The sequence below is a fragment of the Pseudochaenichthys georgianus genome, chromosome 5 (genome assembly GCF_902827115.2).
Source record: "Pseudochaenichthys georgianus chromosome 5, fPseGeo1.2, whole genome shotgun sequence".
Taxonomy (NCBI): Eukaryota; Metazoa; Chordata; class Actinopteri; order Perciformes; family Channichthyidae; genus Pseudochaenichthys; species Pseudochaenichthys georgianus.
The window spans coordinates 16197058-16215064 of record NC_047507.1 but is presented as its reverse complement, the minus strand read 5'-3'; the positions used below and the strand labels follow the sequence as shown (position 1 = coordinate 16215064).

Here is an 18007-nt window from a genome sequence, read left to right as displayed (position 1 = left end):
TTGTTCATGATATTCCTGTTTTAAATATATACTATGCATATAAACTGCCAACTGAGCAGTCACATGACCATTTTTAATTGTCATAAATATGTCAGCATAAACAACTGAAACTGTTTCCGTCATTGATAAGTATTGAGGAACATTCAATTCCACCTTTGGTCCACTCACCCTGCACACATGGCTGCTTTCTTACCAGCATCATCTTGACCTACATGGTGTTTGCACACACACAAACAAAGTAACACACACACATTCAAATGTTTCTTCTCATGTTCATAATGAAATGCAAATCTCCACTGGTTTCCATCGCACAGCTTTAACTGGGGATACAAAAGAGGATAATTAGAGAGATAGACCTATCTAATGTTATTATTACATCCACCAAAGCTAAATACAAGCAGTTAACATTCACTTTAGTATGTTTTCGATTGATTCTCAACATGTAAATGACCCCTGCTTATAATAAGGGGCTGTTTATTTACAAAACTGTCACATCGCTTCCACAGACACAACACAATTAATATGCTTTATATACATACACTTTTCACTATTAGAAATGTAAACATTTTAATAGAGCATTTTATGAACTTTATTTGAGCTTCATCTGACTCTGCTTTGCAAAAAATCCTGTGTACATATACTGTGACTCAGTGAAATAAATAAACATAAAACCTGATAACTAAATGTGGTTTCCAAACCTCTTCTTCGTATCAGTGGATCACAAACAGACTAATGGTCTCCTGATTTTTAAAACCAGTCTCATGAGCAGGTCCATTTCAAAGCTTTTCAAGATATTTTGATTGTGTCACACAATCCTCGTCTCCTTCCTCGACCTCGGAAACAGCACAAGGTCCATTGAGGGGCTGTTTTGGGGCTTTTAATCCATCACACTTATCAAGAATGAAAACTCAGCTTTAAAGCCAAAGTGAATGAGATGTCCTCAAATGAAAATTACAATTTCATGCTCATTTGGCCAACGCCCATACCCTAACGAATCATGCGATATGATCAAAAGATCCAGAACGGCTGTTTAATTGACCTCATGGTGTTTGTGATCGCTGTTTACAAGGTTAAGGGTGAACTTTTTGGGTGTAATGTTTTCAAGTCATCAAATAGGGAATAACAACTTCATCTTTTCACGTTTTTGCATCTTATTCCATCCGTGACGAGAATAGCGCTTTATACCAGTTTTATTTCCAAGATTGGTTCGAACAGTACAACTAAATCCAAATGTCTTATGACTTTTAATCTGAGAACAGAAAATGAGGCAGTTTTTTTTTGTAGATACATAATGTATGATGCAACTCTAGTCTGTTTGTTAAACATGACCACCCTACCCGTCCATAATGGAAACTAAAGCAACCACTGTCGTCCATGATTCATAAATAAGGTGGAACAGCATATTAATAGGGTCTGAGGTTTAAAAGTAACATATTTAAAGCATGAATGAATCATTTTGTGATGTGTTATGTGATCTACAGTCCAAAACTGCTAAATGAAACAACCTGCATGCTGTAACTTTTGAAACTAAATACTGTAGTTTGAACAAGGTGTAACAGGATTGTTTGCATGAAATATCTTTTGTCCAATACTTTAACTTATGTCACACACTTTTTATCTCTCACTGTCAGTTAGTTAGTTACTTAATCAGTTGTTAGACAGGTTTTCTCACTTACACAAACTGTGCCACACCCTCTCTGAGACACTGTCACCTCTACCCAGGCCAGGTGCAGCAGGGAGCACAGGAGGTGAAGGGGGGGAGGTCATTATCCCCATGAGGGCGGAGCAAAAAGAGAGGTGAAGAGAAGGATGAAACATTAAGCTCATACTGACATGTTGCTCTGAAGGCTCCTGTGAGTACAGGTAAGAACTAATGAACTTTTCCGCACTTTTAAAGCAGACTCATAGTTTTGGGTTACCTGTAGTTTGACTGTTCATTCTGTAAACATGTGATAAGAGATTATGTTCGACAGGTTTAACAAGTCTGATTGAACAGTATCATGGTCTGGAGGTGGTTATGTTTACAACAACAAAGCCTGTCAGTACATTTGCATGTGTTCACATTACTGAGTAGTCTCACGGCATGTGTTTATTCATTGCTAGTGTTTAACATCACTTTTTACAATCATTTTAAGTATGTTGACATCAGTTGAGCTTCATTCTGAGTTTCCTCATTTTTCAACGTCTGTAACTGGTGTATCTGGTCCGTAGTTCACTACTAATGTAAACAAGAAAATATTGATCTGCAACCACGTCAGAAAGAATCCCTGACAGTGGAAGGATCATGTAAAAACATTACATACAGATACATATTAACATTGATGGGGGGTTTACTGACAGCAGAGTGCCGGGAATTCCTGAGCTTCTCCACCCTGAGGCAGAAAGAAAAACCAGTGTTTCGTTACATTTAACCCATGTATGTGTTGTGTTTGCAGCCATGGACGGTGTGTTGGAAGGAGCGACGGTGTTATGTGTGTGTAAACTGTCCTGCAGTCTGCTCTTCCTGCCATCGCTGACTTCCTCCTACAGTCCCGCCAGCTTCTGCTGCTGCTGCCTCCTGCTCTTCACCGACTTCCTGGTCACAGGTGAGCGTCAGTCCAGTGTTTCCCAGTATACTGCTCTCCCATAGCTGTATCAAAAGGGTTTCATGTTTTTTTAACGCCTGAAATATCTCAAAGTGTTGTTTTCTCATTAAAAACAGTACAGATTAAACAACTTGTTGAAACAAACTTGCTCAGCCATCAACTTTTAGGATTTCATTTCATTTGACCTGTTTAATAATAAACAAAATAGTTTTATTGTTACACTAATTAAGACACAAATGAATAATCAAGGCAGATGTTGTAAAACACGTCTTCAGAGGATCTTTCTGATAATATTGTTTTCTTCTTTTAAATGAGCTATCTGCTCCACCATCTTTCCACATACTGCTCTACAGTGACCTGACTGATTGACCCCTTTATTTTGTTCTCCTACAGTTTTTCTGAGTTTCCTTTGGATCTTTGAGTCCTGGGTCTCTGAGCTGACCCTACTTGGCGACGTCATTGCCCTGCGCTTCCTGATCTTCCTCAGCGAAACATACGGTGCAGTGCTGCTCCTGATCACACCTCTGATCGCAGTGGAGAGTGTGACCAGACTGCCGTGGCCTCACTCTGTTGTCACTATCCGGAAGGCCTGTCCTAAAGTGGACTCTATCGAAAAGCTTTGCTTTGTTATTGAGGTAAATGTGGAAGAGGAGGAGGTCAACAAAGACAGTGAAGACACAGAAAAGCGCTGGTCTCATGTTGTCAGCTACCTCTGCTGCCTGTCAGTGTGGGTCGCTGTCGCCTTCAATGTCAGTTTGCGATGGAAGCAGCAGGAAGTGAGGGCAGTTGCCTGTTTGCACTCAACCAACTCCCTTGTCAGATGTTTGCCCAACATGTTCAGCCACATGCCAAGCAGCGTGAATCCCCGCTGGGGCATGGCCTTCCTCTTCTTCCTCCTGATCGTCCTGACCAAGAGCCTGGGCCTGATCAGACGAAACCTGGCCTCTGCACAGACACACAGAGAGAAATCGGGAGTTAACAACAATGGCGACAGTTGCTGTAAAGACCCTGTTCTAACACTGTCTGCCCCCTCCAGGCCTGTGAATCCTGGGATTGTGGGGTTGGAGCCAGAACAGTGTGTTGACCCAGAGAAAACAGAGAGCAGCTGCACTGTTCACAGAGCGTATTCCTGGAACAGCGTGCAGATGTCAGCGTATCACCATGGAGACTTTGTCCTCATCTCCCCTGAGTGCTTGTCTGTAGAGAGAGGACAGAAGCATGAGAGGACAAAGCGAGGTACACCTTGTGCATTTCCCCTTGAGGAACATGTGGACTCACAATACAGGAGCCAGAGTGGGTGGCGACAGAGGGGTTTTCCCTGCCCAGGGGTGAATGTAATGATAGGTTTCCTGGCTGTGCTCTCCATTTGTGTGCTGCCTCTTTACCTGAGTATGAACATTCTAGTGATCAGGACTATAGAGATTCTACTGGGGCTTTGTATCACATCTTTAGTTTCATCTGCAGCAAACACAAGCAACAGCTCTTACATGAAACAATTGTATAAAACCGACGGGTGAGAAGCAAAAGTGGTGGCTGTTTGCAACAGGATCACCAGATTAATATTGCATGTGTGCTGACAGCAGGTCTACCTATCGATACCGAATAAAGTGTAAATAAGCATTTCTGAGCAGCTATTCACATGTGAGGAATAATATGTGGAAACTACTGAAAGGTGATGAGGAGGCAGGTTGAGGCGTGCTTGCAGTAAGACACTAAATAGACGGCTGGAAGGCCTGTTTTTTTACTGTTCAGAGCCTTAAGATCTGCGGTGATTTGTCATTACACAATGGGTTGTAGAAGGAGCCTCTCCTGCATAAATAAGTCTAATCCTGGGGCAAACAGCATTTTTAAAGTAGTAACATTAAGTGTTATGAAGCTGCATCATTTAAACCCTACATAAAGCAATGTATACATAAATACTGAGGGACTTGAGGGTGTAACACAGTTTGGTCTCGGTTTGTAAATTGTCTGGCATGGCCTTCCATATAACATACCAAAGAAATAATATAACGTACCAATAAAAAAAACTACTGGTGGCCTGTGCCAACACACAATGTTTTTAGGCCCCTTGTTGTGTTTTTTTAAGAAATCATCAGTAACAATTTAGGCAACTACTATGCTACAACAAAATATAAAAACACCTTTATGGATCTTTTGTTGCCGATTACTTACCATCAAGTTAGTTCAAAAGTTTGCAGTTAAAATATGCTGCTGCTTTTCCAAGCCTTTTTACTTTCTTTTCTTCTCTTATCACACATTCAAGCCCCCAGTGTTCATGTATCATTTCAATCTAAATTCTTCACTTTCTTCTTACACATTACATTTCAGCATAGCAGTTTAGCATCAGCTTTTCAGCATAATACATTCCCACTAGCAATTTCTTCAGGAGTTGCATTCTCTAGTTGTTAACAGTTCCTCCAAAGAGAGGTTACTTCTGTGAACCTCTCAGATATTTTCATTTAAATATCCACTTGAGGGTCAAAAAGAGGTCAACCTAGTTTTGTGAAAAGTCCAAACATTTGAATCTATCATCTCAAGACAGTTCTTGTGATTCTTGAGTGGACAAAAAGCCAAATATACAATAGTTTGAGAGCCACTGACTGGACTTAACTTGAATTTAAAAAAGTACTTAAAACTAGATCATACTCTGCAACAACAAAATACTTTTAGTCAAAGGGAACATTTGACATTTAAATAAATATAGTTTCCCCAATCTTACTGAGAGTTAGAGGAGACGATGACACAACTCTCTTGTGTCTCATTCAACATTAAGCTGGTTAGCTTAGTTTAGCATTTTAAGAATTTATATATAGGCCTAATAGAAAAAGCACTAAAGTTGTATGTGAGGTGTCCTACTTTTTTTTTACAGAGTAGTATTAACTGAGGACTCGGGCGGACGTCTGTCAAATATCCAACCTGAAACTAACTTCACTAGTCTCGTTCAATTTGAAGAGAGCCCAGTGTTCATGGCGAGCAACCAAAGCACAATGACAGAAAGACATAAGTGGTATCTTTTATTTAACCGTAGCAAAAGATAGCGTGTAATTGTAGAAACTCCTCTTTAACAGCTGCATTGTACTCACAATATATGTCTACGCTGTGTCTTGTTTAGTGTGAATGAGAGCTAGACAGGGGCGGCGGGTACTGTAGGCTAGGGATTAGGCCTACATGTCAACACCAGAGGGCACTCCTGTACAACAGCTCCTAAAATGCTTTATGGATGATCTCTGGGATGTAACAGGAGCGGATGAAGGGGATTCAGGATTGGAAACAAAAGAGGGCTTTTTAAGGTTGATTTACCTGTGACGAAGCCTCAGGGCAGAGTAATAGACCTGCGTCTCTTATTTCAAAGTGCAGAGACGTGTGCAGACACATTCTGAAAACGCAGCACTCACTGTCTCTAGCATGACTAAACAAGAAGATGCTTAATGCGTGTGTGATCATGCTATTTGAGGACGGATAGATAGTGTTAAACCCCCAGTGGCGACTGGTCATTAGGGGCAGGTGGGGCACAGCCCCACCTAGTGTCAGCAGAAAGTATTAAAATAATGATTACAACAAAATGCAAAAAATAAATTAAAAAATATATAAAATATATTTTAAGATCATGTTTAATCATCTGATTCGTCTGTACATTGCTGTTTTAGTATGTGTTATTCTAATTAGTGTCTACAGTGTGCCTATTGAGCTGTTTAGAGCCATGTGGGACAAAACCTGATCCTGCCCCTCCCTCTGGCTGTCTAAGTGAACGTTGACTGCAAAAACTACACTGCGCATGCTCAGAGTATTTTCCTATTTAATGTGTGTGGCAAAAAATAATGACCGTAGGGGCAAAGTGCTGCCATCCCCACCATACTCATCTCACATAATTCAGAGCTGATTGGCTGTAAATACGTGTGCCGCGAAAAGTGTGGTGTGTGAAGAGGAGGAGAGAGAGCTGCAGTGAGGCGTCCTAAAACCCGGAAGTAAGCTGCGCATGGCTTCCCTCCACAAAAAAGCAACGAGATTTCTCCATAGAATTTTAGAAAATAGCTCAAAATAAGATCTGTGGGAAACGTAGCTGTTAGATAAATGTACGTTTTGTTCAGCCGGATAATATCCACATGTCTACCCTACTTTTATCATTTTCGAATAAAAAATCTATTGATTAGATTAGATTTATGACTTTTGAAACTACAAGAAGATAAGGAGGACTTTTACAAAAAAGTAATAGAGATTTTTGTCCAGAAGGATAGGCAAATGGACTTAATCTTCAAGTCAAGGTAAGACTGCAATTTTATTGAAAATGGGATCTTACTAAGAGAGAAGAATTCAATATTTAAATGATAAAATTACATTTTTTTGGGTATCCTTCTGTTGAACTGTCTGTTTAAAAGCAGACAGTGAAGCATCAGACAAAAAAAGCTTTTGAAAATAATATTATATTTTGATTTAATATATTTGTAAACCTGAAGAGTCAGTGCCAGAGCCTCACCAGCCATGAACCTCTCTGCAGAAGCTTATATATAGACATCTGAGTTTTTTGTGCCCCACCACTTTTGTACATATAGAAACGCCACTGTAAACCCCTATGGTTAAAACACAGTATTCACAGGAAAATGAATGCACACTGAAGACAAAAGGTTTTTGGAGAAGAAAAAAAAAGTCGGGCCCCCCCAACACAAATAGTCAGGCTCAGTGGCGGCGCCAGAAATTTATTTTGGGGATGCTGTGGGGTAGCTTGACGTTTCATAGAGGGTGCTCAGACATTTAGGGTTTCCCATTAATGTAGGCCTACCGGTCACTATAGTGGAATGTTCTACTGCAACACTCCCCACGCAAATACACAATGTCCCGGCGACTGTTACAATGAAGGCACGATAATCAGCTCACGGCATATAGGTGTACGCAGGGGTAAAGTGCTATTTTTATAGGTGGTGTGTAGACCTAACATAGGGGGGTCCGGGGGATGCTCCCCCGGGAAGATTTATTTCTAAATATTGAAGTTAAAAGCATCAATCTGGTGCACTTTGAGAGCAAAATGAAGAGATCTATGGATACATCTCAACACCTATATGAAACAGAACTGTAAACAGATTTAATTTTTCTTTATGGATATTTTACAAATCACCCTTTTAAACTTTATTCTTTTTTTACTGTCATATAGTATTTCATACCTGCTTTTCATTTATTCTCTTCTTTTTTTATAACTATAATGATCATATAAACGTGTGCCTCGAAAATAATTGTTTACATTAATCGTGACCAAAACGTTTGAGACCCACTGAGATAACTTAGACTAAAGTTAACTATCTAAACACTGAGAGTCCTTTAGCTCACTGAGCCTCTCAGTCTGACAGGAGAGGACTCTCTTCCACCTTGTTGTTGAAAAAACTCCTTATATCTGTTAGCGTAGCTCGCTAGCACCAGAAGCTAACAACAACGATCTCCGGTACCGGTGCACTCTCTCTCACTCGCGCACGCACACAAAATGGCTCGTCACACACACACACACACACACACACACACACACACACACACACACACACACACACACACACACACACACACACACACACACACACACACACACACACACACACACACACACACACACACACACACACACACACACACACACACACACACACACACACACACACACACACACACACACACACACACACACACACACACACACACACACACACACACACACACACACACACTATTGTAGCACATCAAATGTTTTTGTAACCATTTAATCATTAGCAAGCTTTAACTTCATACATCATTCTACGCTAAGTATTTTAACAGTGATTTTAATTGGCAGCAGTTTTTTTTCTTTAACAGCAGGTGATAGCCTAAGTGAGCTGTATAAATATATATATTTTTTTTTAATTAATTTAATCCTTTACAAGATTAAAAACCTTGCATTTATGCCTCAGGAGGGCCACATCAGATACGGGTCTCTCAAAGGAGAGCTCGGTGACTTTTTAATGGACACTTTCCCCTCGGGTGAAAATGTCTATTATAGGATGGACACCTTCTCCTCGGATATAAATGTCTAAATCACTGCAGTGAGGGAAGAAAAAAGTACGCCGTATGAAAGCTGAGCATATGAAGCCTGTTGTCCTGAGGGTCTGCTCTGCTGTGAATAATCGGCACTCTGCTTCAAACTGCAGTGTGCTGTGGAACAGCTGTAATCATGATGCAACAAGACTCAACTTCAGAGTGGAATAAAAAGGCAGCAGGGTCCAAAGTTACAAAAAAACCCAACCTTTTCTGGGTTTTTGACGCAGTGTATGACTCAGATGTTAACTCTTCATCTTGATTTAAAACGGTATGATTATTAATTCCCACCAGTTTAACAACCAGTCATTCAAACGCATCACAGATGGCAATTGAAGGGGGCCCCTTTGAAAGTTGCAGCTCACCCGCAGAGAGGGAACACTGAGCCCATGCACACATCTTGTTATTTATCATGTCACATGGCCGCAGCCTAGTCAAAATAGGGAACAGTAATAAAAAGAGTGCACAACCTCCCACCTCCCAGCTGGATGGCTTAGCAGGGCTGAGAGTTTGGCACATCTCAACTAAAATGCGTGGCATGAAACTCTTGTGAATTGCAGCAGGTATTAACAAGCTGAGGCAAAGCCTTCCTACATTTCAAAGAGTGTTTGTCTGCCTCCCAGATATGTTTCATTACTAGCTTTTTTTCTTGCTCTCAAAAGTAATGTGATAGATTATGTTGACTCACTGACTAAAGAATTACGCCAGTGTCAGTATTAAAGCGATTTGACATGGATGTTCTTTATAGCTGCCTGTGACTCTTTAAAATGAAACATGTTAAGTTTGTACAGACATGTATGATACCCAGATAGGTCCTTTGGGGATCAACTGACTATAGCGCCACCGGTCACTGATGAGGGGTACATTTATAACTTTGATACACAATTTTTACATAACACACTTTTTTATGTTTTGGATGAGGGAAGAGTAAGGATTAAGTATTTTCAAATAAAGGCTCATGTAAAAGTGAAGTCACCTGCCAAGTGAGTTGCAAGTCTTTTTTTAAATGTTGTAACGTTTCTGACTTGAATTGAGGTCTCGACTTGAAGCTTGACCTCTGTTAATGAACTAATGCACTTAATTAGGATGGTGGACAACTAAGTAAAGCCTCAGAGCAACGAGTAACATCAGTATTTCACAAGAAAAAAGCAAATAGTGTGAGATGAGTCTAAAAAAAGCAACATATTTCATGGGGCAAATACATTTTGTTCATCTTCAATTGGTAATCCTCAAGTGAACCCTCAGACCTAGCTTGTACCTCGATACACAGCGATCTGGTACATTGGACCTTCGGCGGCAGACACATTTTTTAGTGCCACAGCTACTTCTGGACCATGTTACCTGAAAAAAATGAATCCAATAAGTTCCACAGAGTAGCGTACAGATTTTTTAAATCTTATTTGACAATCTACAGCCTCTGCATTGATGCTCATCCAAACCAGGACAAAGATAAGGCTTATTTTAGCAGTCATTTGACATTAAAACATTTCCCACAAATCTCAGCTGCGGCTGAAGAACACTTAAGAGTGTTCACACAAGGATGGGTTCAAAGAGGCCACCATCAAAGACACAATCATCATTATAATCAGTAAAAGTGTCATAGTTATCATCATAAATCATTTTGAACATTAAGCGTCACCACCACCAGTAACCCAACACCACCTCACAATAATCTCCTTCTGAATATTCAAACAGGACGTGGAACAGACTCCACTGACGTCTGCAGCTCAGCAAACCAGGGTCAAATGTAAGTGTTTTTCTCTGAAGCACCAGCTGGTTGGAATCTACCTCTCAGGTAGAATACATAAGAGAGAAGTAACATTACTCAACACTCTCCTGAATGTTTAAACCTTGGAAATATCATAACTACATGGATCCTCTTGCTGAGTAAATCCCAGAAAACAAACTGTTGCAGGTTTTATTTACCCAAGTACGACTGCTTCTTGAAACATGCTCCTGTCGATCACTGCAAGTTAATACCATAAATCATTTTCAGATGATCACCATTTGACCCTAGTTTGCTTCATACTGCGAGTACAGGAATCAAATCCTAGAAAAACAAGAGCACTGCCATCAATCCCATCTTATTTTAAATGGACAACACAGACAACACACACTCACAACAATGCTTAGATGTACAGTGGCAAAGGGAAAGTGAGGTGATTTTTACTTTGTTATTCTAATGGTAGTGTAGATCTATAAAAGTGTTACCCAATTTACCCAAGTATGTCATAATAATCACTCTTAGCCACTGCATGGGTGGGTGTGCTCAGAGGGCCAGATGGGATTTATCAAGCACAACCAACGCTGGATTTAAAATGATAGCTGAACTAACAAACACGTGCACATGTCCGTCCGTCCGTCCGTCCGTCCGTCCGCCCCCCCACCCACAGACAAGTATCTCAGTATGCTGGACTTGGCTGAGCGACCAGAGCTTCTTAAGAGCTGATTCTGCAGGACTTGTGTACAGCTAATGATAAATAACACTTGAGGCACATGAGGCGAAGATATAAACAGGGTCTCAGGGGAATTATAACACATTTTCTTCCAGTCTGACAGGAATAGCATTTTAGTGCATCCTTTATAATTTCCCTTGATATGGACCGCTTCTCAAAACATTCAGCTTCATTTAATTAAAATGTTATAAAATAGATCAGTGGTGTTTGTATAATCTGTGAGTTATACTTCATCTTGAACCCTTTAGGTTTCCACATCTGAGAAGTTATGCTTTAACAAGTAGAGATTCCAGTCTCACCGGGCTGTTTACTCAGATGGTATGATTTAATATTCTTTAGGTTTTAAGAGAAAATGGCCAAAACATCATGACTAATAATCAAAATGTACTTGAATTTAAAAACCCCACACATATGCCAGTGTACGCTGTTGGCTAGTATACTTGTGGTTGAAGAGCAGAAACTGAAACGTGAGCCAGCATGATGAGACTTCCTTTTTTTAAACCGTGATACAAACTACACTGTATACAAACATGCACGTATTTACTTTACGTTTTTTTTCCACTGGGCAAGGTACGGGCAGCCGAACAAATACTACTTTGTTATATGTGACGGATAATGGCTGGATGACTTGTGAAAGGAAAACAAGAGCTTTCCTTGCAATAATAAAGAATAGACACCTGTGTTAGTGACCAGCAGGAGGAACCAAGACCCCGGTCTCAGACAGGGGGTACAAAGTGCGAACAGACTTTAGAAGTTCATGGTGGACTGCTGGACAAACGAAAAGGAGCCGAGTGCAGTCGATCACATTCCACACACAAAGCTAAGCCGACTGTACAGCACAGAGAAGACAAGTGACCAGTCTTCAGTGTCCTCGCCTGGACAGCAAGGGGACGTCAGGAGAGCGTTGCCCCCTAAGAGTGTGCAAGATGGGCCTGGGGGCTTTAATCACTGTCTTTTTGTACATACACAGACCCCAGAGGAGCCCGGGGGTCCGCCTGTCTCCTTCTAATGTTATCTTTTCAATCAAAGATGCGTAAAAGAGGCTCAAGTGCAGGCCATTATCGTTTCAAGTGACACAAAAATAACAGCGCAGGACTTTAAGAGCAACATCGAGCACAACTCTGAACTGAACTGAAAGAAAAAAACATTTCAAACACCTTATTAAACACTTTTTTAAACTGAATATCTTTTTGAAACCTCCACAAGTCCTGTGAATGATCTCTCAGGACCACAGATGCGTCAGCTCTTAGAGGCGCACAGTGTTGATGCGCAGCGGCTGCACGTTCTTGCCGTTGGCGTGGCTTTGGCCCGGGCTGAAGTAGGGGAAGACCTTGGCGGGGAATTTCTCCCGGTAGGTGTAGAGCCAGGACATGTCGTCTGCATTGTAGAAGATGAGCAGGCCTTTGTGGTAGTCCAGGTACACCCCCACCTTCTCCAGCTTGCTCTTGACGTTGAGGCGGGTCCACGGCTCGGTGCAGGCGCTGTACTGGTTGCCGTCGTGCATGACGATGCAGTAGAAGCCGCGGCTGGGCTGGATCTGGATGCTGCCCTTGCGGCTGACTGTCTCGTGGGCCACGCCGATCATCCACTGGGTCTTCTCCGACACCATCACCTCCCAGTAGTGCACCCCCGACACGAAGCCCTCTGCGCCCAGAACGGACACCTCAACGTCAAAGCGCCGTGGGGAGTCCTGCAGGGGCTGCGGATGGAGGTTCCCGTAGGCCACTATGGTACAGTCGTCTGAGAGGATCAGTCTTTGGTGGGCCGTGATCGGGTCGAGGGTCAACGCTGCTGGCACTGAGGAGGACAAGAGAATAGGAGAGATAGTTTTAGCACCAAGACTACATTTATTTCTGTGGAGGAAATTCTTAAAGGTCCCCTATTATACTGTTTTTCATCAATATATAATAGGTCTCAGATATATGCATGTCTCTGAAGTGTTTGGCTTGAAATACCAAACAGATCATGCATTGTAGCATCCCATAATCCCCTCTGTTTCAGCCCTGTTTCAAAAGTGCTGATTCTCTGTCTGTTACTTTAGATGAAAATAAAGAGCCACCCCACGCCCCTCTGATGCGGCTTTCACACCAGCGCTTTTCCCTTTCGAGCTCCGAGCGGGAGCTTTTCTGGTTCAGCTCCGGTTTCCCATTTCTGCTCACGCTCTGTTCACACCGCCCAGAGCTGCCGCTGCTGCGTCATGACGACACCGTTTACGTGCCTGCTTCAATCCAAACCTCAGCAATCCCTCACATCGACAACAACAACAATGGCCGATTGTATTGAAGCGCTGTTCGCTTTGGTTATCCTCTTACGAAACGGCATGGAAGGCATCGGACGACTTTACAAGGGACGACTTTACTTGGAACTTTACAAACATCACATGCGAAATGCAAGACTTCTTTGTGGTCTTCAGCATCAACGACGAATCTGCCCCTGCCCCCGCCCCGACGTAAGAGAGACGTAAGCGACGCCGCCTCTTAGGTCTGAAGCTCTTGCCTCTAGACCGACAATTTTTTAGAGCTGGAAGTGAACCGGATTCCGGAGCTAAGACGCGGCGCCTGTGCGGTGTGAACAGGAAAAAACGGTACTTTTCAGCTCCGGCTCCGAGCCGGAGCTGAAAACGCGTTGGTGTGAAAGGGGCATGAGAGATATTTGGTTAAAAAGAACACAATGGTGCTCTAGGAGGAGATTCAGGTGATAAAGTTGGCAGGTGTTACCTTGGTTACTGATTGGCTAATGGTTACACAAGCCAAAACATCGTTATGACATCATAAAGTGGCCAAAATCTGATCAGCTCATTATCAGACAGGTTTTTATAGAAATGGATCAGGACAAAAAGAGACAGAATCTTTTTTCCTGAAACTTTCAGAATCTCTTTACACAGAGGGCACACATGTTGATGTAGAAAATACATGAAAAAGTGGATCCACTTTAAGAGAAACTGATAAATGATTAATGGACAAAGTTTGTCTTTTGTTATATTTAATAAAGTAATAAAGAAAGTCCATATACAAGTGAAATCGATCTCAAATGCAGGAACAGAGCAACTTCATTCTCAGAGGGAAAAATAAGTTCTGCACCCCGAACAAAGCTTACAGCCCCACTATATACTCATGAAAGGAATCAGCCAACTGGTCATACACCCCACCATTAAACCCCCTTGTCCTTAACATTTGCATATCCCTCTTTTGCACTTCCTTTAGTCCTCCTGAAATGTAAATCCTTAACACATACAAGACATACAAGATTAAAAATACAATTGAACAGTGTAAAAGGCAATCAGAGTATAAGGCTATATGTTTTAAATGATTATTTGACACGACAATTTAATATTCAGTTACGGGAGATAACAGCCCAGATAAACAGGACTGTCGTGGTAATAAGTAAGTATGAAAAAAACAAAGCAAACACATCGATATGTTATGACTCAGCTTGGACAAACAGAAAAGCGAGAACTGCAGTGTTATTCTTAGAGCCTCATTTTTCTTTATCATTGCAAACGCTGTGTGAACAGTTTTATGCTGAGGTAGTGAGTAAATATATCTAGGCTGCTCAGGCACTTTACAGGAGAGGTGAGGTCAAGTTTATGAACTGATATTTGAAACGCTTACACTGAGGAGGTTTTATCACAGGCATGCAGATTAAAAACAAATGTACGTCTGGTTGGAAAATACATACTGAAAATGTTATGTTTTGTCCAGGAGGGCACTGAAAAGTATGTGAATCTGCCTTTAAGGGTGATCCACACAAAGTGTAATTGGCGTCCTTTACTTTGCTGACTCATGGAACAGATGCACTTCTATTTGATCAAAAAACAATCCACAAGGACTACATTGGGAAATATTATTATTTCGATAATGCTGATTCCTTATCAACCCTCTAAACTATTTGTGTCCATTACATTTTGCTGAGTCAACCATCCTGTCCTCCCAGATTTTAAATCCCATTACCACAGTGGAGGTTTATGACATTTCTTTCGTGGCGCCCGAAGCACTGATACATTTCTTTTTACATTTTTTTATGGAATTTCTTAGACAGTTTTGACATTAGAGAGAGACAGCAAAGACGGGGGGAGAGCAAAGAGGGGATAACAAGCAACAATGGTCCGCAGACACAATTATACTTGGATATTACATTTACATGGTAAACGCTTGAAACCTGTTTGCTATAGGACACTTGTACAAAGAGCATAGCATCTTTCCAAAAACAATGTCCAGGTAACTGTGGCAGCTCTCCATACTGTGGACAGTTTTCATCGGAATAATGTTTGTATTAAGAAAATATTTCCTCTCTGTATTAGTTGTTTAAAGGGGACCTATTATGCAAAATGCACTTTTTGATGTCTTTTCTACATAAATATGTGTCCCCGAGTGTGTCAGGGAACTCACAAAGTGTCAGAAAACAAAACCCTCTCTCTTTTCCTCCGTACCCACATCTCTAAAAAAAACAAAAAACGGGGGTGCTGCTAACAAGCAGATCCAGAATTTTCGCTCCTATTACGTCATTGGCGACATCCAGCGCAGGTGACACGTCCTAACCTATCGTCTCCGGCACACGTGACACGTCCCAACCTATCGTCTCCGGCACACGTGACACGTCCCAACCTATCGTCTCCGGCACACGTGACACGTCCCAACCCAACGTCTCCGGAACGCATGACACATCCCAACCAATCGTCTCCGTATAGTTGAATCGGCTCTCGCAGCTGTGTGTCTGTGTATTTAGCAGGATGTCTGCAGGAGGCACTTAGAGTAAAGTTCTTATATATAATAAATATAATGGCACTGTTCTAGTGGTAAACACTTAAGAAAGAACATGTCAAGCTATGTGCTGTGTCAGAAACAATGCAGTTTCTCCCGGTAGAAATCTCTCTAGCAGGGGAAAGCTGCGTGACACTACAAAGGGGCGTGGCTAGCAGCAGCCGTTCCATTTAAAGCAGAATCAGCCTGTTTGGAACAGGGCTGTAATAGAGGGGTATGAGCAGTATGAGGCATGGCTACAATGGGTGATCTGTTTGGTAATTTAAGCAAAAAACACTTCACAGACATGTTTTGTATAGGTATGGCACTACAATATATTTGTCAAATATAGCATAATAGGTCCACTTTAAGTTGTTTAATGGACCTCCATTGTTTTGCTGTGGAGGCACCCGTTGTGTGGTGGAAACTTTAAGCTAATTCTTTCGAAACCTGGACATATACTGTAAAACCAAAATGATTTAAATGCCAAGACACTGCTAGATATTTTTTGTAATTCGGATGAGCTGACACATTAAGACAAATAACCTGGTGGAGACATTACATAATGTAAAATATCAGCACTGCCAGAGTGAGATAAGGTGATTAAAGCCATGCCCTGTGGTTAAAGAGTTCTGATGGCTTGTTATTATACCGTGCACACAAACTGCTACTCAACTTTTATTTCAGACTAAAGAGCAACGAGTGCATGGGATACATTTTTTACAATCTGTTTTTACCTTCATGCATGAACTAGACTCTTCAAAGTCTAAAGCTCCCCAGAGTCTGATGGGGAAGCTTGATTTGAGCAATATCAGACCACAGTCTGAGTGCAAACAATACAGTGAAGCAGTAATTACAGCGATGGGAGGAGCCACTCGCTCCACAGGCCCGTAGGAGCTGTTTCTCTGTGTAGTTTGGGGTTTTAGGAAAGGATTATCTGCAGCCATGTCTGCTTATTAGGGAACCATATCAGGCTGAACAATAACGGCTTGTTCTCTTTGCTCTCAGACATTTCTTTCAGTTCATCTATATTTATATCAGCTGGGATAAAAGGAGGTGAAATGTCTGGCGCCCGGCCAGCGGACAGGACAATGCCTTCTCCTGTCAATGACAGATCCAGTGTTTGTTACAATCAAGTCATTAAAATTTCATAACCTGAGTGCCTCTTTGTGTCGTACAGAGAAACCTGCAGGCGGACACACATCAGTGGAGAAACCATTTTTCCTGCTGAACATGAGAGGGGTGGAAAAAAAGGACAGTGTCGGGTAGTTATTCCCACTAACCCATCAGTGCCAGCGAGTGATGAGGGATGATGGGAGGAATGTCTTTATTTTATGCCTGGCAACTGCTGGTGATGGATCGTAACCAATTGTTCTATTTGGCAGCCAGTCAAGGGAGGCCAACAAAAACTCGGCCTGGCCTCCCCTCAGCAGGCAGAAATGGGAGGAGTGAACAATTCCTCCGAACATTATTTTCAATAATCTCCTCTGAGTGAGCGATGGCTGCAGGGCAGAGGGAGGGGAGCTCCTCTCAGTGCTGTCAAACACAGAGGGGCATCTCCGCCCTTCAGGTCCAACACCATATCTCATCCAAGGAGGCAAAACAAAGCCAAAAGCATCCCAGCAATCCAAATTGAGGTCAGAACATATTGTCTGCACTCTGTTTTTGAGTCAGACATCAGCTACTGAAGGAACATTAGATAATCAAATAAAGGAGCATTAATACATTTTAGAAATATGGTTGTTTATATATAGTAGCATTAGATTAAAAGACTGATACCAATCTCTCATATGATTGTTAAATTAAATAATAAGCAATAAGATAGTTAGCTTAGCATAAAGACTGAAAAGAGCTTTTGTAATTCCTCTGTCCAAAGGCAAAAAAAAACATCCTACCAGCAGCTCTTGTAACAGAAAAGTATTTAACTCACTTACTGACTTTAATAATACCATTGTGTTATTCTTACTTGCTAATGTGTATTTCCATTGACTGGCTTTCACCTCTTATCTAAGCTTGGGAAAGGTCCTTATTAAGAAGATTTGTTGTGATGTTGTGCACCAACAGTATGACCTTCAACTTCAGCTGAACTGAGAACATCCTGATATTCCCTCCCTAACTTCCAGAATGCGCCTTTTATTATCGCCAAGCTTAACCCCCCCTTTCCTCTCTCTGTGTT

At 41.6% G+C, this 18007-nt stretch overlaps 2 protein-coding genes across 3 annotated transcripts in view; one reads left to right on the top strand and one right to left on the bottom strand.

The window, feature by feature from the left end:
* Nucleotides 1-1786: 1786 nt before the first annotated feature.
* Nucleotides 1787-6488, top strand: LOC117447441 (uncharacterized). Its single transcript, XM_034084194.2, has 3 exons — nt 1787-1863; nt 2436-2585; nt 2979-6488. The coding sequence occupies exons 2-3, from the start codon at nt 2438-2440 to the stop codon at nt 4100-4102; spliced, it is 1272 nt and encodes a 423-aa protein (XP_033940085.1). The 5' UTR covers nt 1787-1863; nt 2436-2437; the 3' UTR covers nt 4103-6488.
* A 5082-nt stretch (nt 6489-11570) lies between these two features.
* trim62.1 (tripartite motif containing 62, tandem duplicate 1) overlaps nt 11571-18007 on the bottom strand; it is a 52915-nt gene continuing 46478 nt past the window's right edge. For both annotated transcript variants that reach the window (XM_034083332.1, XM_034083333.1), the window contains one exon: nt 11571-12889. In XM_034083332.1, coding sequence (XP_033939223.1) covers nt 12339-12889 — 551 coding nt within the window. In that variant the 3' untranslated portion in view covers nt 11571-12338. The remainder of the gene's footprint in view (nt 12890-18007) is intronic.

Excerpts from the sequence above, each read along its gene's own strand:
- LOC117447441 (XM_034084194.2), top strand. The coding sequence starts at position 2,438 with ATGGACGGTGTGTTGGAAGGAGCGACGGTGTTATGTGTGTGTAAACTG. Across the intron at positions 2,586-2,978 it reads CACCGACTTCCTGGTCACAG|TTTTTCTGAGTTTCCTTTGG; the intron begins GTGAGCGTCAGT and ends GTTCTCCTACAG.